Source organism: Ochotona curzoniae, unplaced genomic scaffold (genome assembly GCF_017591425.1).
Source record: "Ochotona curzoniae isolate NIBS_2020 unplaced genomic scaffold, NIBS_Ocur_1.0 contig_2321, whole genome shotgun sequence".
Classification (NCBI taxonomy): domain Eukaryota; kingdom Metazoa; phylum Chordata; class Mammalia; order Lagomorpha; family Ochotonidae; genus Ochotona; species Ochotona curzoniae.
In genome coordinates, this window is record NW_024465421.1 from 12189153 (window position 1) to 12213459 (window position 24307).

The 24307-nt window shown below is 55.2% G+C and overlaps 2 protein-coding genes across 2 annotated transcripts; one reads left to right on the forward strand and one right to left on the reverse strand.

Moving 5' to 3' along the window:
* Positions 1 to 976: 976 nt before the first annotated feature.
* Positions 977 to 8741, forward strand: NDUFAB1 (NADH:ubiquinone oxidoreductase subunit AB1). Its single transcript, XM_040973199.1, has 5 exons — positions 977 to 1162; positions 4632 to 4754; positions 6625 to 6712; positions 7903 to 8003; positions 8587 to 8741. Exons 1-4 carry the CDS (start codon positions 995 to 997, stop codon positions 7992 to 7994), a joined length of 471 nt encoding a protein of 156 aa, XP_040829133.1. The 5' UTR covers positions 977 to 994; the 3' UTR covers positions 7995 to 8003; positions 8587 to 8741.
* Positions 8742 to 14342: 5601 nt separating this feature from the next.
* UBFD1 (ubiquitin family domain containing 1) lies at positions 14343 to 24253 on the reverse strand. The gene is made up of 7 exons (XM_040973200.1): positions 24034 to 24253; positions 23474 to 23812; positions 22482 to 22690; positions 20453 to 20518; positions 20229 to 20334; positions 16754 to 16836; positions 14343 to 14735 (listed from the first exon to the last, which is right to left on the reverse strand). Exons 1-7 carry the CDS (start codon positions 24056 to 24058, stop codon positions 14625 to 14627), a joined length of 939 nt encoding a protein of 312 aa, XP_040829134.1. The 5' UTR covers positions 24059 to 24253; the 3' UTR covers positions 14343 to 14624.
* Between the last annotated feature and the right edge of the window lie 54 nt (positions 24254 to 24307).

Genomic DNA, 24307 nt, shown 5'->3' on the forward strand with positions numbered 1-24307 from the left:
CCTGCTTCTGGCCTGGGAAAGCAGTTGAGGATGACCTGGTTCCTGGCTTCAGATCAGCTCAGCTCCAGCCATTGTGGCCACTTGGGTAGTGAATCATCAGATGGAAGATCTTTGTCTCTCCTCCTTTCTGCAGATCTTACTTTCCAATAAAAGATAAATAAATGTTTAAAAAATAAATAAATAAGTCATATTAAGAAGAGCAGTCAGGATAGGCTCAGTACAATAGCGTAATGGCCAGAGTCCTCACCTTGCATGCGCCGGGATATCGTATCGGCACTGATTCATAACCCAGCTATTCCACTTCCCTTCCAGCTCCCTGCTTGTGGCCTGGGATCACAGTAGAAGGCGCCTCCAAGCCTAGGGACCCTGCACCCACGTGGGAGAACCAGAAGAAGCTCCTGGCTTCTGGCTGTGGATCACCTCAGCTCTGGCCATTGCGGCCACTTAGGGAGTGAACCAGCAGACAGGAGACCTTTCTGTGATGACGCGCTGGTAGTGTCTTGCAGAACAAGCTGGTAGAAGCGGAAAGGCACCTTCACCGAACGTGCGAGGTAGAGACATCTCAGTATGGCAGGTGTCTTCCTGGTGCTGGGCGTGCCCTCGGAGCTGACAGCCCGCCAGCGACCCTGGACTAGGTGCTTTGGGTCGTCCTGGACTGCTATCCCAAGCCACAGGCAGGGAGCTGGATGGGAAACGGGGTTGTCAGGGTTAGAACCGGCGCCCATTTGGGATCCCAGAGCATGTAAGGTGAGGGCTTTTGTGACTAGGCTGCCGCGCCGGGCCCCCAGAATTGTCAAAGAAGCAGTCCGTTCCAGCAGTGTCCTTGTGTCCCGACTTCTGTCACCAAAGCAGAGTGCGTGGCTGGGCGCAATGCCGCCAGGGGCCGCCAGGGGCCGCCAGCGCCCGCCTGCGCCCGGCAGCGCCGCTCTGGGCGCCGGCCGCGAGAGGACGCCGGGCCGGGGCGCCGCGCAGTGCATCCTGGGTCGGCGTAGCCATGGCGGCTCGTGTCCTTTCCTCTCGTGTCCGCCGCCTGGCCGTGGCCTTCGCCCCGCTGCCCCGCGTCCCCGCGCTGGCCTCTGCCCGGCCTCTCAGCACCGTCTTGTGTCCTGCTGCGACGCGGACGAGGCTCGGGGCCCCGCAGGCGGCCGCGGTGCTCGTGCAGGTGACGCGCCGTGCGGGTGGAGGGGCTCGGCAGGGGTCAGGAGTCGGGCGCGCTCGGCGTGCGACGGGAAGAGGGCCAGGCGGCCCCGGGGCAGGCCGGGGGTGACTCGGAGGACACTCGGCTGGCCGCGTGAGCCGCTGACCACGACCAGGAGGTCGACTCCCCGACGTGGCGGGCAGGGCCAGTCCCCTAAGCCTGCAGTCCGCACCCGCTAACCCGGGGTGCCCGTCTCTCCCCTTGTGGGGTGAGAGCGGATGACCCACAGGCCGGGGTGAGGGACAGCAAGAAGCCACCGTGGGCTGCGGCCTTCTCGAATATTCTGCCTTCGTTTCTCCCCGCGGCACCTTTGACCTGTCCCTGGAGGACTGGGAGAGGAGTTGCTGCAGCTTTCTTGTCCGATGGAGCTCGTGCGAGCGTGCAGCTCCCCGAGGCACCCGACTCCCACCCTCTCTGGGCTTCCCGCCATCGTTCCAGCTGACGCTTCGGAAATGGTGCTCTTGTTGCCTTAACTCCCAAGGTCAAGTTAGAAAAGCAACAACGAAAAGCCTCTTCGCGCTCACTGACTTAATACAGTAGTGGTTTGAGTAAGATCCAGGGATACCCAGGGCTGGGCTGCAGAGGTGGCACGCGAGGGGCTGCTTCTTAAAGCTCTCCGGTCACTCTTGGTGCAGGCAGTGTTGGGATTCATGTAGAGCATTGCTGATCTGGTGGTTGGTGGCACAGGGCCACCATGATGGGAAAGGTTCAGAGAGCAGCGAGTCCCGTTGCTGGGTGGGCCCTGAGGTGATGGCGAGGTGAGGCTGGAGTGCCCAGTGAATAAATGTCGCTGCTCTCCCACGTGTGACTCGTGCCTGCGGGTCACTTGGGTTAAAACGTCAATTTAAGTTCCACAGGTCTGAAAGGGCAGCCCCCAAGGTCCTGCTGCAGGGGGCCCTGGGCCGTGTGTGGAGCACTGGGGTGCGTGCAAGGTGGTCCCCCACTTCGGCTCACTTGGCGGATGCAGAAGGCCCGTCGTGCGTGTTTACGAAGGGAGTCATGGTTCCTTCAGAGATGCTGGGGGCGTGCTGGGCGCAGCCAGGAGCCCCCCAGCTCTTAACGGGTCTCCTGGGGCTGCAGGAACCCAGCTGCTTTCTCTGAAACACTAGCAGGGAGCTAGATGGGCAGTGAGTGGGATTTGAACCAGTGCCTATATGGCAGCACGATAGGCAGAGGCTTAGCGTCCCATGCCAGAGCCCAAATCCCTTGGCTTTTTCTCAAATCTTACTATGTCCCAGACTTTACTGCACACACTCCACCGAGTGCTGTCTGCTCTCTTGATTTCTGTTAAGGACATAGCCCAAGTCTCCAGCCGTGGCTCATCTACATGGGCTCATTTCATCCATTTCCTGCTGTCATCATTTTCCCTCTTTAAGGCTTCCAGGATGCTAACCCCGGAGCAGCTAACAGCGGCTTGCATCCTGACTTTGCCCTTTCACTTGAAAAGGTTAACTAAGGCAGTTTTCCTGGGTTTTAAATACAAGATGCCAGAAAAGGTAAGAAGAGCAGAAACCAGGGGAATGGCTTCCCTTGGGGGTCTTGACTGGATCCAGACCAGCCATGGTTACAGAACTCCTGGCCACTAGAGGGCAGAGCTCTGGCAGTTCCGCTGGGCACAGTAGGTGATGGCAGAACCTAGCACAGGACTGGGCTGACCCGTGCCACCTGCAAGTTGGGCATCTCTAATGCAAAAATCTGAACTCGCGTCTGAAGCTCTTTGAGGTTTGAGTTTTGGGGCATGTTCAGATGAGAAATGCGCAAGCATCATGCTCTGCTGATGCTTCAAACACTGAGGAACTCTAACCAGAAACACTTCTGGTCCCAAAGACTGGATGAGAGATGCTCAGCCAGCTAGGACCAGCCCGATGGTGACAGAGATGCAGTCAGGGCTGTGGTTGGTCTTTGTCGTGCGTTCTCCAGTAAGATAGTCCTAGGCCCCACCTCTTAGTCTCAGGGACAGACATCCATGTATGTACCATGTGTTTTAATCTCCAACAGTGTAAACTGTTACCCCACCCCAGCTTGCTCTCCTCACCCACCAAGCTCCTTCACCCCCTTACTCATTCATTCATTAATTTATTTGTTGGTTCATTCTTCTCCATGTCCCTGTCGTGGCAAACTCCTGAGGCTGGCATCTCATCAGGGACTGGATGACAGCTGGTGGCAGGGTGCTTACCACGCAGATGAGGGGTTTGGTCTTTTCTGTTAGGTGTGGCCACTGCTCTTCATCTCTGTTTTCAGCCTGCTGTAGCGTGCCTGGCACGCAGGCTGCTGAGACAGCCATGTGAATGATGAGACGGTGGCCCGAGGCTGGCGGAGGTGAGAGCTGTGCCGAAGCGGCTGGGGCTGGACGTGCCCTGCAAGCCTGTCGGCTCTGTGGAAGGCAGGCTTGTGTCCAGGCTGTCGGGAACCTCTGAGGTTCTCTGCCACTCAGAAAGTAAACGTTCGGGTCTTGGAAGGAAAGACTCATTGATGCCTTTGTACACAGCCAGCTAGCCAGGCAGGCGGCAGGCTGGCTGAGCACACACTGCACGAGAGAGAACACAGCAGGAGTAAGGGTTGGCCGGAGAGCCCCAGGGGTGCAGAAGGATCAGGGTCTGTGAGCTGCAGTGAGGCAGGCCAGGGGTGCTGTCCGAGCTGCCTGGGTGGAACTAGACAGTAGGCGCTCTGTCCAGATGGTCTTGGGGAGCTTCGCCATGGCTTCCCTCAGTCCAACATGGACCCCAGTGCTGAAAGGAGCCTTCTGCTGGGTACTAGCAGGTGTGAGACAGCAGCCCAAAGGGCATCCTCTCACTTCATGGGGAAGGACAGTTCACACCAGAAACAAACAAAAAAAAAAACCATATGTCCACCCTGTGCGTTGGGGCTCATCACACATCTGGCAATAAAATCTGGTCCAAACTCTGATAGCTAGGTGGTGATTGTTCAGCAGGCAAATGTTAGTAGACATTTGCAATATTCCTCCTCCGTGGTTGGGGAGAAAAAGGCTCATGAAAAGGCTTCCAGTAGGGGACACAAGGCCACCCGGCCGTGCAGTGAGAGCCATTGCAGGGTGAGGGCTGTTGGGCCCTCTGTTTTTCCCTCCTTCGGGTTGAAGACCAACTTCATTTGCATGGCCCAGGTCACACTCACACTGCTTACTGCTGAAGCCAGACTGTGAACCTTGAGCTCACTCCGTGGGGACTGCTGTGGCTGGGGCCAGCCCAAGAGTGGTGGCAGTGCTTTGTGCAGGCCCCAGGGTGGTGCCGCTCAACAGGGAGGGCTTCCAAGACCACCCTGGCCAGTGCCTCGGGGTGTCCTGCTGGCCAGCTGGGAAGAGGAATTCGGCTGTAGGAAGCCCCGAAAGCTTTGTCAAAGGCATGAGTAGGCTTGCGCACTTCTGTGGAGGCATGTTAGACTCATGGACCATGTCTCCTCGCTGTCCATGCTGCAGGTTCCTGGGAGCATCACGCAGCTGTGCCGCCAGTATAGCGACGCGCCCCCTTTGACCCTGGAAGGAATCAAGGACCGTGTTCTTTACGTCTTGAAACTCTATGACAAGATTGACCCGGAAAAGGTGAATTGATGGCAGTTTCCTTGGAGTACTTTAGCAGGTGGCATGAAAGTCAGTGTCCAAGAGGGCGCTCCGACTCCCAGGCTCCAGGCTGCGCTGCTGGGAAGCAGCTTGCAGAACCTCAGTGCTGTGTTTGGGGGTGCATGTCTCCCACCCTTCCTTGGGAGTACAGACGCTCCTCATGTCCTGCAGACGTTGTTCAGCTGTGCCTTTGGAGCTTGACAGTGCCTCTCAGAGTTGTGTGTGTTGTGTTTGTTTTGTTTTCCTCCACAGAGGTCCTTAAAAAAAAAAAAAAGCCTTTGGGGGCAGGCATTAGGCCCATGCTTCAGCCGCTGATCAGGCTGCCCTTGCACCACCTGGGTGCATGAGTTTGCTAGCCTGCTCCAGCGGCTGACTGCAGCATCCTGCTGATGTGACCCACATCAGCTGTGGCCCCCGACATGGGGCGGAGCTTGGTTGTAGATGTCACAGGGAGTAGGTAGGAACTCTGTCCCTTGTCCTCTTGTCCATTTTAAAAATGGAAATCCCTGGGGGTGGGTGTTTGATGCAGTGGGGAAGATGCCACCTGAGATTCTTGGGTTTCCTTTTGGGCCTGGGTTCGAGGCCTGGCTCTGCTGCCTGCTGGGTTGCATCCCGGGAGGCAGCAGGTGGTTGCATCCAGAACTTGAATCCCTGCCACCCACGTCAGAGATTCAAATTGAGTTCTGGGCTCTGGCTGTGGCTTGGGCTGGCCTCAGCTATTGCAGGCATTTGGAAGGTGAAGCACCAAGATAGCTCTTTCTGGCTAAAAATTCCTTCTTGGGACAGACACATGACACAGCAACCGGGGTGCTGCCTGGAACGCCTGTATTCCAATTGAGGCGCCATTTCAAATCCCAGCTGTCCTACCTCCCCTGCAGCTCCCCGCACATGCAGGAAGGCAGAAGATAGTCAAACACACGGATGCTGGGGCCGGCGCTGTGGCATAGCAGGTCAGTCCTCCACCTGCAATGCCAGCATGCCATACAGTCCTGGCTGCTTCACTTCTGATTTGCCTCCCTACTGATGTGCCCGGGAAATCAGTGGAGGATGGTCCAGGTGCTTGGGCCCCTGAACCCACGTGAGAGACCTGGAAGAAGCGCCTGGCTTCTGACTGGCCCAGCTGCAGCTGTTTTAGTCATCTAGGGAGTAAAACAATGGCTAGAAGGTATTTTCCTGTCTCCTTTCCAGATACAAATGAAAATAAATAAGGATTTAAAAATTTTTCTTCTTATTTGTGTTGTGTGGCTATCTATGATAGTATGTTCTTGATGTGAGGTCTGTGTTTGGTTTTATTTTTGTTCTGAGAGGCGGAGAGGAATCCTCACTGGCTGGCTCACTCCCCCGCTGTGTGTCCGCAGCAGCCAGGGCTGAAGCTGTGAGCTGGGGCTCAGGTCCGGGTCTCCCCTGCGGAGGCAGAAACCCACTGACTTGATGACCTGCCTCCCAGGGCCAGTGTTTGCCAGGACGCTGGGATCAGAAGCCAGAGTCGGGAATCAAATGCAGGTGCTGTGACGTGGGACCACAAGGCTGAACACATGCTCTGCAGTTGGCTGTGGGCGATGGGAGCGCCACTGGCTAGTTGCGGGGCCAGCTCCAGCACTTGTGCTTCAGAGCAGTTATTAAGGAGCTTAACAAAATGTGTCAAATGAAGTCCTTTCCCTGCAGTTAGGTACTTTCAAACTGCCAAAGTAGCAAACATATACCAATACCATGTATGTGCTAGCATTGTTGTTATATACACATATATGTGTGTTGGTTATGGCCTGTATATACAAGAATAATCTTTTGTATAATGATGAAGTGGCACTGTACCTACCTGTCTGTACTGAATTTTGTCTGGTTTCCTTTGCAGCTCTCGGTAAATTCCCATTTTATGAAAGACCTGGGCTTAGACAGTTTGGACCAAGTGGAGATTATCATGGCCATGGAAGATGAATTTGGTAATACATCAGGCTTGGTCCTGGATCTGCACATTGTGGCTTTTGATTCGGGTGGCTTAGATGGAAAGCAGTGCTGGGAGTGGAATGAAATACTAACAAACAGCAGAGCAGCATCCACCTGCCCTGCTCGTCTGCTAACCCTTAGGCCGACTGCAAGCATGCACAGTGCCTCTGGTGTGGGTCTGGCTGTGTGCCCAGGGTAGTGCCCAGTGCAGCACCACGGTGCCAGCCCCAGGACTTGGATTATTATTAAGATTGATTTGTTTTTATTAGAAAGGTGTGCAAATTTTCAGGGAGAAGCAAAGACAGAAAGATCTTCCATCTGCTGCTTCACTCTCCAAATGGCCACAGTGGCCGTAGCTGATCTGATCTGAAGCCAGAAGCTTCCACCATGTCTCCTTAGCAGGTGCATGGTCCCACAGCTTTGACCCATCCTCCATGCTTTCCCAGGCCACAAACAGAGCTGCCTGGGAAGTGGAGCAGCCAGGACACGAACTGGCACCCACTTGGGTTCCCAGTGCATGCAGAGTGAGGGTTTAGCCACTAGGCTATTGTACTGGGCTGAGGACTTGGATTCTTGAGATAGGGTTTCAAGAGGAAAGGTCAAAAGTTCCCCTCTAGGCAGTGATGGTGACACTTGCTCAGCCCCCTTCATGAACAAGGGGAGGAAGTGAGCCGTGTCTCACAGCCCTGCAGCCTTGGTTTCATAGACATCCTACGCCCACACCACGTGCTCTGTTGGGAGGGGCATCTGTCGTGCGAATGAAATCTCCACAAAGGCCCGTGGCTGAAGCCAGGCGCCTGCTGTGACGTCCTGCCAGGTGGATGGAGCACCAATGGGCATGGAGGCCCGGCTGAGTGAAGGAAGCCTTACAGGGGTGACCACCTTAGCGAGGGTCTGGATTCCTGAGGGGGCAGTGGTGAGGACAGCTGGGAGCGGCTGCTGACCAGCAGCAGCTGTGCTACAAACAGCCTTGGGCTGTACCGGAAGCCACCGGCCTGGGTGCTGTAAAAGGGGGGAGTTTTCTACATTGAGAGTGCTATCCCACCAGACAGCTGCAGTGCCCAGCACAATACACGGGTAGTCTTAGAACCTAAGCTAAATGGGATCGAGTCGCTGGGAACTGAGCGGAAGGAGCAGGTGCTCGTGGTTCTAAAGGGTTTGCTTTTGTTGTGCATTTGTCCTTTAGGGTTTGAGATTCCTGATATAGATGCAGAAAAGTTAATGTGTCCACAAGAGATTGTAGATTACATTGCCGATAAGAAGGATGTTTATGAATAAAATTAGCAGGTAAGTGACTTACAGAATTCTCTTTCATATAATTCATCTTTTGATGGCTCTTCAATAAAGCAAGACCCAAGAAGAAATTATAAAGACACAAATGTTCACTGCCTTATAATGCAAGCCCGCCCAGGTAGCTGTGTGTCACAGCTGCCCAGCACAGCTGCCACTGTGCATCCTCCGGAGAGGCTGAGAGCAGCTCCTTCCTAGGCCAGCTCCCTCCATCACCAGGGAGGGACTCGGGGGCAAGAGCACGGGGCGTGCTCGGGCATCACAGAGCACCAGGTTTATCCTTACTGTGCCAGTCTGCCAGCCACATGCCCAGCCAGGCAGCCTGGCCCTGTTAGTATTGGGGGGATGGCAAAGGGCCCTGTGTAAGCTCTTGTGATTGCAGACTTAATAAGGTGAGCTCACCCCTGAGTGCAGTACCTGATACAAAGAAACCTCTTAAAAAGGGCTGGGGTTAGGGAAGGCAGCTCTGGCTGAAAACACTGGGCGAGCAGTGTCTGCGCCTTTAGCTTCCCTGAATTTCGCATGTTAAGCACGTCACTTGGGTCAGTGCTAACTGCTGATCTCCTCTTGTCTTTGCTAGGCGCCTTTTTTCACCAAGGAAGGACTTGGAAGATTCTGGCAGAGATCTGCAAGCGAGAAGGCATTCTAGCATCTCGCTGGCTTTGACAGAGTGATTCTGTCGGACTTGTATTTAAATTGTTTGTTTTGCCCTTTGAAAATAAATCTGTAAAGCCACCACTCTGGTAGTCTTTTCATGAGGTCTGTGAAGCGCCCTTGTGTGTTGACATTGCAGAGTATCTCTCAGGGTTCGTCCCCTTTGTCCTTGGTGTTCCTGCCTGTCAAACACGCATGGCTTTTCCAGCAGTGTGCCTGGAACAGGTCAGCTTGACATTGCGTCTGTCAGCACTGATGACTGCTCCTAAGGGCTGGTCTAGCTCGGAATGAGATTCCTACCCTACAGCTGCTTGCTCTGTTGCTGAGGGTCTAATCTGTAAAACGGGAGGGGACCCAGGGCCAGCAGTGCTAGTGTCACCCAGACAGGGCCCAAGAATTTTGCGGCTGAGGGACTAGGAGGTAGGACAGAAGTCATCCGTGGGGTTGGGTCTGCCCTCAGCGCCTTCCCTTCCTGGAGGGGCCTGGCTGCTGAGCGCTCAGTGACCCTGGAGTTCCCAGACATCTATCTTCCTATTGTTGAGCTGCGCCTTGCTCTGAGGCAGGCAGAAATCTTCCATCTGTAGTTTATTACCCAAAAGCCTGGGAGACCTGGTGTTGGGCCAGGCAGAAGCAAGAGCCCAGAATTCACCCCTTGTTGCCCCCCCCCCAGGGTATGCATTGGCAACTGGAAGCACTCCTAGGAGTTGATTGTGGCATGTTAATTACTGAGCCCAAATGTCCACCCCTATCTGCTTTTTGCAATACTTAAGCATCTTAGATGGCTGGTGCTGTGGCATAACAGCTTAAACTTCCGCCTGCTGTGCCAGCATCCCATGTGAGCATCACTTCGAGTTCCGGCTGCACCACTTCTGATCCACCTAGAAGACAGTGGAGGATGGCCCAGATGTTGGAGCCCCTGCACCAATGTGGGAGACCTGGAGGAAGCTCACGGCTTCTGCCTGGCCTGTGGATAGTTGGGATATGGTGAACCTGGGGTCTTCCTGGGACACCTGAAGCAAGCAAGCAGCAGGTAATGAGCCAGGGCTCAAGCTAAGCCAGATGGGAGCATATGGGTGCTGCTTCATGTCCCGGTAGTATCGCTTCCCATCCAGCTCCTTTCTTGTGGATTGGGAAAGCAGTGGAGGATGGCCCAATGCCTTAGGACCCTGCACCCACGTGGGAGACCTGGAAGCAGCTCCTGCAGCCATTTGGGGAGTGAACTAGTGGATGAAAGATCTTTCTATAAATCTGCCTTTCCAATAAAAATAATCAAAGTTTGTGGCTCACACCAAGCGGAAGGCACCTGGTGTGCCTCAGATGCCCATGGCTAGCACGCCGGTGGAAGCACTGGAGGCAAGGTAATGGAAGCCTCCTCTAGTGCTTTCACTGGAACTGTCCGGCAGAGGGCAGGTTTCTCCCCTCCCCGGGGCTGAGTCTCAGAGCCCAGAATTACATGCCCGTGGCTGGCCCTGGGCACCTGCATAGGCTGAACTCCTTTGCCGATGTCCTGTATGTTCAATTTGTTACCAAAAGCCACAGCAATTCTGAGTTGTGGGTCAGACACCTGGAGCCTGTAAGAGGCTGACATAGATGTGGGAGGGGAGCCAGAGGGCTAAGTGGTCACGGGGCCCTGTCCTCTGGGTGCCAGTTCCCCTGACCATGTCTCCTGAGTCACTGCCACTCCTGGGCCTGCAGAGGCCCTGACATTCAAGAGAACATGACTCGGAAAGGGCCCAAGAGTGAAAAGTCAAAAACCCACAGTGTGGGGAAGGCAAGCCCACTGACATTGCCCCAAAGCAGAAGGCTTGTATTTAACCCCCTCCTTCAGCTCAATTCATGAGGTTTCTGCTGCAAGCGCGGGAGACCAGGCTGGAGCCCCTGGACGATGGCTTATGCCCCGCTGTTGTGGGCATGTGGCCATGTGCAGCAAGATTACTTTCTTTAAGGTTGGAGGGAAAAGCCATGACAAGTAATCATGGAAAAGCTAAAGTACAAGAGAACTTTAAGTTCATGGAAAAGGGGAATTCAATGTCTACAGGGTGCAAGAAATTTTGAACTCCACTCCACAGCACGTGTCTATCTTGTGCCATTTTGCTAACAGACCTACCTGCTCTCTCCTGCTGGGACCTGGCTGCCTGAGGGTGGAGCCAGACCCCTGTCCTGGGTTTTTCTGAAATGCGACCTGGAAGGCTACGTGGCTGTGGAGGTCCCCCAAGGCGTCTGGATCCAGGGTGAGGCCAGAGAAGCAGCTTCCCTTCAGCCCTGTAGGCCGCGGCAGAGCCTGTGGGGGCCTGTCCTGATAGGGGTATGGCTGACTGCTCTGGGCAGCCCAGAACTGACTATCCCAGGGTAAATAAGACCAAATCCCTGTAGCCAGCTTTTAATAAAAAAATAAATGTGGATACATTAAAGCTGAGTAAATAACACCAAAACTGGAAAAAAAAAAAAAAAAGGCTCTGGGCCCGGTTGCACATGTTAGTAAATACCCATTGTGACCAAATCAGGTGCATGAAAAATGAAGGAAAAGGAGACACAGTTATTTATCAAACTTTAATAGATAGACTAATCTTACAGGATAAACAATAAGACAGCTAGTCAAGGTTACACTTTGAAAAAAAAAAAATCCAGCAGCGCAAAATCTAATAGACTAAATACGTTCCTCTCCTCCCAAACAGGCATTGACTGAAAAACAGAAAGCAGAACAGAGCATACACCACAAGAGAACATGATACCTACATACACTGTCAAATAACTGCACAACTTTGCAAGAAAACAGAGAGGTTCTCACAGAGTCGCAAAATAGTGGAACCCCCCTGGGTTGGCAGGTCCACCCACAGGACGTTCTGCCCGTCACGGGGCTGCTGACCACCTGCCGTTATGGAGGTGCCAGGCCCTAGGAGGAGGAGACAGGTGCAGTCCTGACTGGAGATGACTTCCTCACAAAGCCATAGGACAAAGGGACCATCCTTTTCCGAGACAACAGGCAGGATGGAAGCTAGGAGCGAGACAAAGAGGTCTCCTCGGCGAGACCAAGGGACGCGAGGCTGCCCTGGCCTGGACCTGGGCACACCCAGTCTCCCCCCTTTCCCTTCTCAGCCCCTGGCAGGGCAAGGCTGGGACGGGTGCCAGAGCCTAGAATGGTTCCCCCAGGCACAAGGTCAAGGTAAGAGGAAGAGGAGGGAAACAAGCCCCTGGCAGGTGAACTATGGCAACACGGCAAAGTGAATCTCTTTGGCCCTCAAAATGTAAAGCAGCACCTAAGGAGCCTGCGGAGGGCCTCGCCTGGGCCCCTACTCTGTGCACGGGATTAGAAGAAAGTGCATCCATGGCTCAGATAAACCTCACTTAGAGCGAACACTAGCAGCCTGCGAAAGGCCCGTCGCCGATCCAAGGACTCCAGCCCAGAGCTTCAGCAACGCCAGCGTCCAGCGCTCCGAGTTCTCATTTGAGACTGCTAGGGCGACACCTCCTGCGGCCACATCACCTCAAGGGAGGGAAAGAAAGGCAGAATGTCTGAGAGCAAACAGCTGGCAAGGAGCCCATCAGGGCAGGGGTGTGTGATGGCAGCCTTCTCTGGCCCAGCAAAGCTTGCTTCAGGGACATGCTGGGCAAGGCCCTGTCTTTGTCCACTTGCGTGCCCCTGCCCCAGTGAGAGGGAAGAACAGTCCCTTTGGCAGTGAGGAAACTCCAGAAAGAATCCTGAGGAAACACAGATGCAGGGAATGCTACCCACAAGGAAGAGGATTTCCATCTGTGTGCACAGGCCATCTGCTCCGGACTGCAAGAAACATGTGTACATGGACACTGCTCACCGGACTGAGGGACAGAGGTAACAAATACCGCTCGACCCTTCTCCCACGGGCAAGGTCGTCCAGGCAGCTGGGGTCAGGAGCCAAGGCTCAAGACGTTTGGACTTGGTGAGCTGGACAAAGCAATATTCAAAACAGCTCCTAGGACGAGGTGTCATTTACATTATTATTTATAGATAGTATCTCCAAGTAAGGAAAGAAGCACCATTGTACTGAAAAACGCGAAGGCTCCCGCAGGTGGCGGTCCCTGGGAACCGACCCTAGCCTGGGTGAGAAGCGGTTTGGCCCTTGGGCAGCAAGGAGATGACGGAACGCAAGCTTGCACGCGGGAAGAGACGTCAAGGATGTTGGCCTCCCTGGTGGGAGAGGCCTGGGTGCAGACTGGAAGCTGAGACACCTGCTTTCAGGGACACATCTGGAGGTGCTGGTGGCCCAGAGGGTGGTCCTCCACCACAGCCCTGTGACAGCAGCAGAGGGCGGCTGGGCCAGGGACCATGGCGGCACTCTGCTCTTGGGGGATGGCTGCCACCAAGAACAGAAAGCTTGGTGACTTACTTTCTTTCAAAGGGACTGCTCCTTCTTTGAGGGTTGGAAACCAGGCAGGTTCTTGGATGCTGCACGTCATCACAAACAGAGAGTACATTTTGCTGCACGGACGCACTGACTTGGCACCGACTACACCACAGGAAGCCGGAGTCTGTCTATGTGGGCTGGATTCCCCAGCTACAGCCCGGCAGGGAAAGGCAGGGAGCACTGCCAGGAACTGGCTCACAGGGAAGAGGCGCAGGAGGCGAACACATGCTACCACGTTTTCACAGAAGGACAGGGTGGGAGGGCGGAGAATCCAAAGTGGGCTGTTTGGAAAACTTCTCGCCAGACCTTACTACACAAGAGCCTACAACCAGCGAGGGGAGGATTGCAAAGACGGCAGCAAGGGAAACAGCACATAGCACAAAGGAGTTCATTCACCTAGAAGACGTTCCCCCGTTTCAGAGTCAGCCAGGCCACCTGGCGATGACACAAGAGCACGTGACTGAAGACATGAAGGCTACAATGCAAAGAGAGTGAGCGAATCGTGAGAGCAACCTGTCCCGCTGGCGTCCTTCAAGCACCACCTGTCACCATGCCAGGCCAGAGGATATCCAGGAAGGCAGCAGCTCCGATCTCGGGGGTGAAGGACACTTGAACTGAATGCATGAGCGCAAGGACAAGTGGAAACACATGATTGAAATGCTCATTGGACTGCTTCGGACTTTCTAGAAAATGTCCCCCAAAACACAAGGATTTGGATCTGTGGCTGCCTGGCTCCTGCTCACATGGGGCCCTCGTGTGACCAGGAGCTGGGGCTTGGGCACAGCCATGGAGCTCCCTGGTAGCCCTCTGCTTGGGCCCAAAAGTTCAGGCAGGAGTCACTAGCGAGCCACACCACCGCCTCGTGAGTGTGACAGCTGCTTGACCAGAGCCACCAGCTCCTCCTCCTGTCGTGTGCCCACACGGCAGTGGCAGCTCCACGACAGGTGCCTGGAAAGGAAGTGGTGATGAGGTACCAAAAGAGGAAGTGACATCTTTGGGTTTTTTTTTTTTAACATAAAAACTCAAATATGGGAAGTGAGAAAATTCGTAAGGGGAAAGAATAAAATCAGAATCAATGAACAGCAAAATATGGCTTACTAAACCCCTCATTTTGCATACAACAGAAAAAAGAAACCCACCCCAACTCATCACAATGCAGTCCAAATTCTGCAACCAAAGATTTATGAAAATAGCCAAAATCACTGAAATCACTTTAAAAAAAAAAAGCATCAAATCATTCCCTTCTAAACATAATTGGCAGATCTACTCTCAAACACACTTAAGAGTATTCCACAAAACATGTTCTGAATGAAGATTTATTGATTTCCACCATATTAACTTTAAAATGGTATGAAGCTGACTGCAAGGAAGGGAACGGTGATTTTTAAGTTAAAAGGAAGCTAATGGTGAAAGTACATCACCTCTGGCTTCTGTCAGCATATCACCTTAGAGCGAATCGAGATTTTTTTTTTTGTCTGTTTGAAACAAAGTTCCACAACTCTGCAATCCAGGGATGCTGCAGGCTCTCCCGGCAATGTCCTTCCCTTTGGGTCAGTCTCCTGGGCCAGAGGTGAAAGTGCTTTCAAAAATACTGCCATTTGCCCAGCACAGTGTCTTTGATTGCATCCACATATTGAGTTGGAACCCAGTACACCCAGTAGTAAGAGGCTTCTGTGGGACCCAATTGAAATGCCTGGAAGGGAAAAAAGGAAAACCAAGCAGCACTTAAAAGGCTGGCAGACCAAGCAGGCAGAGCGACAAATGACAAACACCGGGAAGGGCTGGGAAGGGAAGTCACACAGCTGCACAGGGGAGCATCCTCCCAGTCGGGGTGCAGGTGGGAGACAGTGGCGCCAGCTCTGAAGCAATGGTTCTCCAACCCGACCGAGCGTGCAGGGAACAACGCTGGAGGTGTCCACTGACACGGCCTGCCTGAGCCCATCCTGAGGCACTTCTGCTCACGGAGGTCCCAAGGGCCCCCATGGCTGAGGACCGCTGGCAGCCCCAGCACCTGGCACGTAGCCACCACAAGCAGGACTGGCTGCTGCTCAGCATGGCACCCTTGCCAACACCCGCCATATCCATCAGCAGGTCAAAAAACACAGCCCGTCTGTGTGTACACATGCACGTTAAAAAGAAGAGAATGAATTAGAACCATACGTGCCTGGGGCTAATCCTGAGCCTTCACAATTTAAACCACAGACACAGGCTCCATGATATATAACACCATGTCACCATTTAGGAAAACCAAACGCAAAACAGTGCTCAGCCTTGCCCATGGCCATGGGAGTCAGCAAAAGCTTGGGGACCCAGGAGGGTGACGGGGGTAATGACCAGGGATGGGAGGGAGGGAGAGACAGAGAGGACACCAGCACGGGGGCTCAAGTTTATTTCTCAACCAATGTTTCAAAAATATTTACACTCGGTATCTCTCAGTGATGGCTATGAGGGTTGGTTACGGCAGTCTCTAAGCTGTCCTCAAGTTTTTAAGCCATTTCTCTTAACAGTGAGAGGCCACAGCCACACTCTAGCACTTCTGAGCTTTGACACACGGATCCATCCGCAGAGAGGGGAGCAAGCACTTCCAGGAGGACCAAGGTGAAGGTGTTATACTTCACGAGGTGCACAGCAGCCAAGGGGGATGCCAGACCTCTGCCGACAAGGGCTCCTGGGGGACATGAGCAGCTCCCCCAGATGGCAGGCTGCCACCTCTGCACAGAAGGGCATTCTTAGCTCAGCAACCTAGCCCCTGTGTGCCCAAGCTGGCAACACAGACATTTCCACAAGAAATGAAGGACCTTGCTAAGACCACTACAAATCCAACCACTAAAACAGAAAGGAAGGACTGAGTGGCCAGAAGAGAGCCTGCCTGTGACTCTTGTCTCATAGAAAGCAGAGAAGCAGGTGGCAGAAGGGCCTCGGGAGGGCCCGAGAGGCGCCCCAGTGACTGCCACTGCCTGGCCATGGCCTTGCCCCAACACCACCTGTGCTCTGCCCACACAGGCCAGCAGAGGGACCCTGCTGGCTGCCTAGCTATCAGGCTCTAGGTCCCTTCGACAGTTTCCCTATCAGCAGGGAATTTTCTGTCACCCAGTCTGTAGCCCCAACCCACAGGATGGACCCGTGGCTGCTCCTTTTCTGGGACCACAGTGGCCTCCCTACCAGGTGTGTGTGGAAGAAGCTGTCTGCTGGAGGGAGAACAGCCTCACACTGGCCCCCATCCCCCAGGTCAGTGAGAGCTCAGGTAGCCACTGGGCCCCTCCAGACAGGGTTTCCACCTCAGTGGTGCAGCTGCTGGGACAACTGTCCTCACTACTTTGCTCTGAGCACCCGCGGCCGCCAACACCACCCTCTGTCTCAGAACAGGAAGGTCCTCCCCGTATTCCCCATGCTCTCCTTGTCACACCACAAGGACAGCCTGGGGCCACTCCAGGAAGGATGCCTTGTCCTCCCAAGCACCAAGGCCAGGGGAGGTTCTGTTCCGACCCACCAGACAGCTTGCTGAGGGAACTTGCCTTTGTATTTATTTTCCTGGTCGAAAAACACAATGTTACAAATCAGAGGGTGGTAAAAGAGATTTCCAAAAGACAGGAACAAACACATCCCCTTCTCAAGGGCTGCAAGGAATGTAGGGGAAGGCGGGAACTGCAAAATAAATACAATTAGGAACAACTCCCCGGGGCCAGGGAGCTGCAGGCCGCTGCTACTTACCATCATGTGGTAGTCTTCGTGTCCTTCGATGGGTTCGCTGACCACATTTTTAATGGAGCCCATGGGCAATTTCTCAGTCCGCTCTAAGTCGAGAGGGATCACAGAGGTTATTCAGCTGCCCTCCTTGCCTACTTCCTCTGTCCCAGCAGTCCCCTGGGAGAGCAGTGGCTCTGGGGGCCTACAGGACACTCAAGTGATGAGCAACTGACCCTCTCACAACAGTGGGACAATTCCAAGGGGGCAAGTGGAGAATGGGGCGTGGCAACAGCACGGGAAGGGTCTCTGATTTCTAGACACGACAACCATTCGTAACGTCTGCCCAAGCCATATCTTCGGGTCCTTCCTGCCCAAGGGCTTGGGCACCTTGGCTAGGAGAGTCCTGATCCCAGATGCACAGAGCGACAGCATCCCCACGCTCTCCGAGGGGTGGGGCACAGGCGGGCTTTGGGGCTACCGTCTACACTGTCATCTGGCTTTCCCCAGCCTCCGGCCCACCATGAAACTCCCTCAACACCAATATGGCTTCTCATGATGAACCCTGGAGGGACCATTGGTCACGTGGGGTCAGACGAGGTGCAGCAAGTTGGAAGAATGGCAGGCAGGAAAGAGGAGGTGGCGAGGGAGGCTTGCAGTGAGAGGAGACTGCTGGGGTCATGGTGAGGTGGACGCAGCCGGGCTGGCTGTGAAGACAGAGGGTTGGGGAGAGGGGGACCTGCACTGCAAGAAGTGACACCCAGCCCCTGCCGCAAGCAGATGCCCGAGGTGCAGGCAGAGGTTTCCAGGCAAGAGTCAGGCCAAGGTAAGGAGGACACGTCACAGCCTTTGCAGAAGGAAACTATCCTGCCCTGAAAATAGGTGACGTGGCTCAAGAGTGCCGGGCCTGAGCTGTGAGTGGCTCCCAGGCTGTGGCTTTGGGGAGAAGGGCTCTGAAGGGGCTCTGGCAGCCTCTCAAACAAGGGCCAGCCGCTGTTTCCCACAGGAAGACTTCTACAGCACCTTTCACCTTGCAAAGTCTGCAGAGATTTTACAAAAATCAGGTACTTCTGGCTTCTCTTGAAAACTCCCAACAGGAGTGACTTGGGCGCACAGCCCTGGATGACGCTATCAGCGAGCTCAGAGCTCGCACCCCGCCTCCCTGCTCCAAACAGGGTCGTCGCTCTCAGGATGGCTCCATCACGGCTGCAGGATGGCTGCCTCCTCCACAGACCAGCACACCCAGTGTCCAAGCGCAGGAGCTGCCCTGAGCGTGGCTAGTCCAGCAGAGGACCCTATGGAGTATGGAGAGGCCACCTCACTGCTGGGATGCTTACTCCACAGGCACTGTGTCTCAAAACAAGCTGTCCCCCCCCGCCCCCCCGCCATGGGCTCGTGACCCTCAGGTGACAGGGCAAAGAGTGCTTGCCCTCAAAGTTCCCCAGAGACCTACGTGCTCGCAGGGGAGAGAATAGAACTCTCGGCCTTGGCCAGCCTGGGTAGATAAGGTAGGCGGCTTCAGGAGCTCACACGTAAATTCCTGAGCTCAGGCTACGCTCCAAAGCAGCAAAGGAGCTGCCCCTGACAATAAGATAAAGCCACGAACCAAGAGATAGCAGGTCCTTGTTTGTCCCTACATGAGCTAAACACACAAAAGGGCCCTGAAAGACCCTACAAGGAGCTGGACCCATGCCCACAGCTCTCCTTGGAGGTGTCGGGGTCTTCCCTAATCAGCCTTGGCGAATGCATTCCATTAGGCTGCCCATAAGCCAAAGGAACCTTCCAGCAGGCAGCAGCAGGACGACAGAGGCAGGGCGCAGGGTGGATTGGGCAGGCTCTGCGACAAAGGGTCCCTCGGCTGAGGGCTCTAGGGCCCTCAGGAAAGCCAGGGAGACCCCAGGACTGCAAAAAACTTGCTTTGACCATGCAGTTAGAGTTGAATGTGAAATGAAGAATACGCAGCAAGTTATCACCGATTTGTTAGAAAACTCAAGCATTCTTGGCATTTTAGTCTTTGTTCATTTTAAGAACTGGTGTGGACTGACAGTGAAATAACTTTGTTTTCCCCATGCTGGAGTTTTCCTGGGTCAGGTGATAAGGAGCTCACTCCCCACCCGCTGGCCTGATTCCTTTCCATCCAAGCTCCTTCCGGCTTCAAGTCAGGTAGAATCCCTCTAGACGGTGTGTCCCTGAAGTTGATGCGCCGCGTGCGATGGGACCCCCTAGGCCTCTCCTTAGCGTTTACCTCAAACACTGAATACCTACAGTGCTGGCCAGAAACAGGTGAATTAGCCATGGTCCGCTCCCTCCAGGAATCTAACGGGGGGCAGACAAGTCAGAGAGTAATGAGTGCTCTGGGGAGAGCTTGGTGGGAGCAGCGGCGGCGGCTCATGGGGAGGGCGGGGGAGACACTGGGGAGGGCTGTGCTGGGGAGGACCCCTCGGGAGGGCACAGGAAGAGTCAGTCACAAGCGACAGGAAGAAAGCGTGCCGGGGTGGGCGGCACGGCAGGAGCAGAGACAAGGACCTGGGCAAAGCATGTCGGGAAAGATCCCTAGGGGCACAGTGGGGCTGATAGGGTCGATGACACAGGCAGAAGGCGGGCCTGCTGTTAAGATCACTGAAGGCCACACGGAGGTATCTGAGCATGGAAACAAATGACACAGGCAGCGTGGGAGACAGGGAGGACAGAAGAAACAGCCGGGGCACGCAGATAGGCGGGCTTGATTTTAAGACTAAGTTGCAAGACAAACAGCCTTAGCTGGCACACAGGGTGGCAAAGAACGGGAACACAGATGGCTGTGCTGTGTCACTGACCAGACTTTGTAACCATCCTAGAGAGGGAGGGCCCTGGAGCAGAGCTGTCCCAGCAGGTAGCAGGGCTGGGGGAGGGGGACAGGGCGGGTGGCAGGTCAGAGGGAGGAGGGCTGCACCTATACCAGGGGCGAAGGGACAGGATGCACAGGGCCAGGCAGGGCACGTGAACAAACAAGGCGGGCCACGAACGAGACAGGACCCAGGCGGCAGGCGCGTGGCCTGCGGGCACTGAGGACTGCTCTGCTCTAGCCGAGCAACACCAGGGGAGACCCCAGGCCAAAACAGCCAGACCTTTTGGTTATTTTCAAGAGAAGCCCCTTCTCCACCCTCCTTAAAAAAGAAATCAAGAAATCAAGAAAGAGGTGAAATCTCCTGATTTTCAGAGTGTGTGTGTAAACTGATAAAACCCTTCCCAGGGGAAGGGCTGGGCCCAAGTGGCACACGCGTCACAGGCTGTGGACACGGGGCCCAAGAGCCCACGGTCACTGGGCTGATCCCCAGCTGAGACTGAAGGGAATGAGGAAGAGGGGTCTGAACAGGAGGCAGGTGTCAGAGCAGATCCAAAAGCCAGGAGTGCACGCAGTGCAGTGAGGAGCGGCGCAGCTGCATGGACGGGGAGGGGGACGAGGAGCGTGGGGACAGGCCGGGGCCTGGGCAGGCGCAGGGGGTGAGGGCTGGGGACATACCTTTTGTGCCGATCCACAGCTGGTCTTGTTCTAGCTTAAAGGTGAGTCTCACTTTCCCTCCAGACTTATTGTACATGCCAGACAAGGGGACCGTGGGCAGGCGCTCCTGGGAGACATAAGAGCACAGTGGGATGGGGTGCTGTCAGCAAGGGCTGGGTCTAGCAGTGGAGGACGAAAACCCCAGGCAGCCCCAGAAAACAGCAGTTCTCAGAAGGCCAGCTTACCTGGGCACCCTTAACAGACGGCATCACATCTTCGGGTTTTCCTTTATCCAGGACTTTCCTGTGTTGCTGGGACAGAAGTCAGACAGACAGTTAAAAGACTCAGCTGCGTCTCAGCGCGCTGCTCCCTGCAGCCGGGCCCTCTGACTCCACAGGGCAGTACTATGCCACCTAGCCCCTGGGAGGCTGGCAACGCTCTGTCACCATGCCAGGCACTCACCCCTCATGCTGGAAAGACAGAGGGACTAAATTCTTTACCAGTCTCACCTAACTGCTGTGGTAAATGGTAAAGTTCCAGAATACACAAAATCTCTACACCGCAGACTCAACAGACCCCAATGCTTATCTTCCCATACCACTACCGACAGCATTAAACATCATGGAGGTCCTGAGGGATGGCCCTCCCGCTGGCAGAAGGTGACAGTCACTTCTGTCAAGTTACCACCCTCCTGCCCTGCCCCCAAATACTAGAAGACACTGGAAACAAGCCGAGTGGCCCATAAGGGGCGTCTTCTTCCAGCATGGAGTGTCAGCCTGCTAACCAGAAAGCTTAGGAGCTTGCTTTCTAAGCAGATGCGACAACGGGCCTAGCCCTGACACAAATGCTTCAACCCTCACCAGCAGGGCAGACGCACTCGGGTAAGAAGAACCTCAACGCTGCCACACTGCTGGCCAAGGGGACCCCTGTCGCAGGCCCCAGATTCCTAAACAAGCTCAGCAAGGCCAAGGGCCCAGATCCCGGTCATTAGGGCCAAGTCACGTGCCACTGCCGGCATCCATGAAGCCAGGCCACACAGGCTACAGGGGCAGCTTGAGTCACAAATGCTTTCTGAAGCATTTGCCCGCCCCGGGGAAAACAGCTTGGAGCCTGGTAAGCCACCATTATGACTCCAGACGTGTACTTAAGCAGCATGCTGTGCCCCCAGGGTGTGGCCAGAGCACACAGGCCCTCCCAGCAGATAAGCTCTTACTTCACCATCTTACAGGGAAATGGAGATGGGAGTTGGGGGTGGAGAGTCTCCACCTGACCCCTCTGAGATGGCAGCAGGTGGCAAGCCCTCAGGTGAAGCCTGCGCACCGAGACTGCAGTGCTGCGGGAAGTGACAGTATGTCCCCTCTGAGGTCCAGAGCACACCACGACCTTCACCGCCCAACGGGCCTGGGGCAGGCTGGTCACGGGCAAGCTTGGCTGTCTACACAAACTCTTGCCTTTTCCAGATTACCTGTGACTTTTAGAAACACGTGTGGGATGAAGGATTGCTAAGAAGAAGAAAAATAAAAGGTCGTCGTCTTCTGCAGCTGACCACATCTCCTTCATCCCCGGCTACTAAAAGTGATGTTGGCTTCAGAGGACCTCCTCAGTTCTCCTGGAACACTTGGAGGACAGCTCAGCAACAAGTGGGGATCCACTGTGGGCCTGGATCCCAAGCCACCATTTTCTAACCACTCGTCCCACAGTAAAGTATCATTAGTTCCCCAAACAGCGACAATCATGTAGGTGGTATAGTATGTTAAGCCCCTGCTTGAGGACTTCCCTGGCTACCCTGCTTCCAATTAGCTTCCGAAGCAGCCCAGGGAGCAGCAGATAAAGACCTGAGTCCTTGGGCTCTGGAGGGCCAAACCAAACCCTGGGCAATTTCCCTCCTACTCAACCTCACTTGGCTTCCTGAAATGAAGCCAAAACTGCTTCCTGCGGATCCACTCAAAACTGCTGGTCTCGCCGAGTGTCTACAGCTGAGCTCTGCGACTTGGGATGGCAGGTAAGCACTTGATGGCAAACAGAAGTGTAACGTTCAGTTTAAGGGGAATGGTCTTCTCCGGTCTGTACAGCACCTACTTGGAAGCTTTCCTCTACCAAGGCCTAGTCCTAAAGTAGGTAGAGTAGAGGCGCACTGAGCCACCAGATGAGACCAAGCTGCCAATCTCAGGTGGCTATCACCTCCACCCTGCCGTCCATCATGGGCCCTGCCTGGAGAGGAGGCGTGACGCAAGGTTCTCAGCTTCTCAGGTCGGAAGCAGCCAGCCGACTCACCTTCTGTCTACACAGGGGCTCCTTCCTGTTCTCGTCCGCCTTCGCGTCCTGCTGCGCAGCGTCTTTGGGCGTGTTGACCGCTAAGACATCATTGATCGTGGAGCCAACCACCATGATCTTGGCTCCACTGGTCACTTTGATTTCTCTCAACGTCTTATCCTCGGGGACAAGTCCCTTATACATGACTTTCTGCATGGCAGGTGGGAGACCTTGGGAACACGTGGAAAGGAAGGTGGGTGGGTAACAGACCAGGAACCGAGTACTGGCTCAAGCCCTCAGGGCTCCGCAGCCGTACAGAAATGACAAACCTGGAGCCTCATGTTCTAGAACTTTCTAACAAGGGCCGGTTCTAAACATTAAAAAAACAGAATACACACAAGGCTTGTGGGACAGCCCTTGATATTCAGCAACTGTACAAGAAGCGTCACCCATCATCTGTCTGAGTTGTTCATCACCACATCAAATTTAGCAGATATTGGGAATAGAGGGTCTGCTCTTCTGGGGATTGCACATACGCGCACGCATGCACACACACGAAGGCTTCAAACAGTTTCAGACAGCAAAGCTCTCTACACAACGCCAAATTAAGGAATACAGGCCACTGTCAAGCATCGGTGACAGTCAACAGCAGCGTCCCTTAAACTTCCCTTTGGTGAATTACCTAAGACATTTGCTAAAAATAAACTCCTGGCTGCCTCCCAAATCCACTGATTCAGAATCTCCAAGGCAAGGGCCTGGGAGCTGTAAGGTTTAACAGATGTCTCAGCTGAGATTTTTGGGCGCGACGTCAGACTCGGATTTGTAAGTCAGTTTGGGCCACTTGGCAGCTCCAAGATTCTTGGGTGTCGGTCCCCGCCCTCCCCGCGGCTAATTACAAGCCACTCAAGTACTCTGTCGAGGGATCGCCGTGCGCCCCGGGAGCTGCCCGACGGCCAGAGGCACCGTGCCCAGCACCGTGCCGGCCGCGCCGGCTTGGCTGCCCCGCTTCTCACCTGTAATGGAGTGGATCTTCTGCTTCAGCTCGGAGCCCGTGCTGTCCAGCGGGAACTTCACGTCGTGCTTGGTCTTGTTCCAGATGATCTTCAGGTCCACCAGCTCCTGGCCCGCGCCGCCGCCCGCGTCCTCGCCGTTGCTGACCGAGGCCTGCGCCGCGGGGTCCCCAGGGGGCTGGGCCGGGGCCGGCTGCAGGCTGCCTTGCGCGGCGCAGGAGTCCTCGGCCGCCGCTGCCGCCGTCCCCACCACGGCATCGGCCTCCACGCAGTTCAGGGGCCGCGTGGACTCGTCGGTGGCCACGGTCTCGGCCCCCGTGTCCATGCCAGCTTCCTCCATGCCTGCAAGAGGTTGGGGGGTGGGGAAAGGAGGGTGGACGCTCACGCGGGGCTGGGCCCGGGACGGGACTCCCTCCCTCCCTCTCTCTCTCTGTCTCCCTACGGCGCCGCCGAAACCCCAGTCCCCAGTGACCACCTCGCTCCTCCCCTCGCAGTCCCAGCCGCGTCCACTTCCAGGGGGCCTGCCCACAGAGCAGGGCGCCCGCCAAGCCCGCAGCACTCACCATCCGGGGCCCCGGCCGCCGCCATGATGATTGTGTACAACCCCCAGCGCTCCCGCACGGGCCGTCGGGAAGAGACGAGCTGGCGTAGATTGGCCCCGGCAGCAGCCCCTAAGCTCGCCCAGCCTGGCCGGAAACAGGTGAAGGTTTCTATGGAGACCCGCCTCCTCCGCTTTGCCCGGCCCGGCCCCTGCCACGCTTGAGCTTTCCCGACCGCTTCGGGTACCCTACCACCTAGTGGCGAATGGGAAGCCAGGAGGCCTGCGACTTTAAGGGG

Coding starts and splice junctions, on each gene's coding strand:
- NDUFAB1 (XM_040973199.1), top strand. CDS start 995: ATGGCGGCTCGTGTCCTTTCCTCTCGTGTCCGCCGCCTGGCCGTGGCC. Junction 1,163..4,631: donor CGGCCGCGGTGCTCGTGCAG/GTGACGCGCCGT, acceptor TCCATGCTGCAG/GTTCCTGGGAGCATCACGCA. Junction 6,713..7,902: donor GGCCATGGAAGATGAATTTG/GTAATACATCAG, acceptor TTTGTCCTTTAG/GGTTTGAGATTCCTGATATA.
- UBFD1 (XM_040973200.1), bottom strand. CDS start 24,058: ATGGCGGCGGCCGGGGCCCCGGATG. Junction 22,691..23,473: donor GAAGATCCACTCCATTACAG/GTGAGAAGCGGG, acceptor CGTGTTCCCAAG/GTCTCCCACCTGCCATGCAG. Junction 20,519..22,481: donor AGCCCCTGTGTAGACAGAAG/GTGAGTCGGCTG, acceptor CTTCTGTCCCAG/CAACACAGGAAAGTCCTGGA.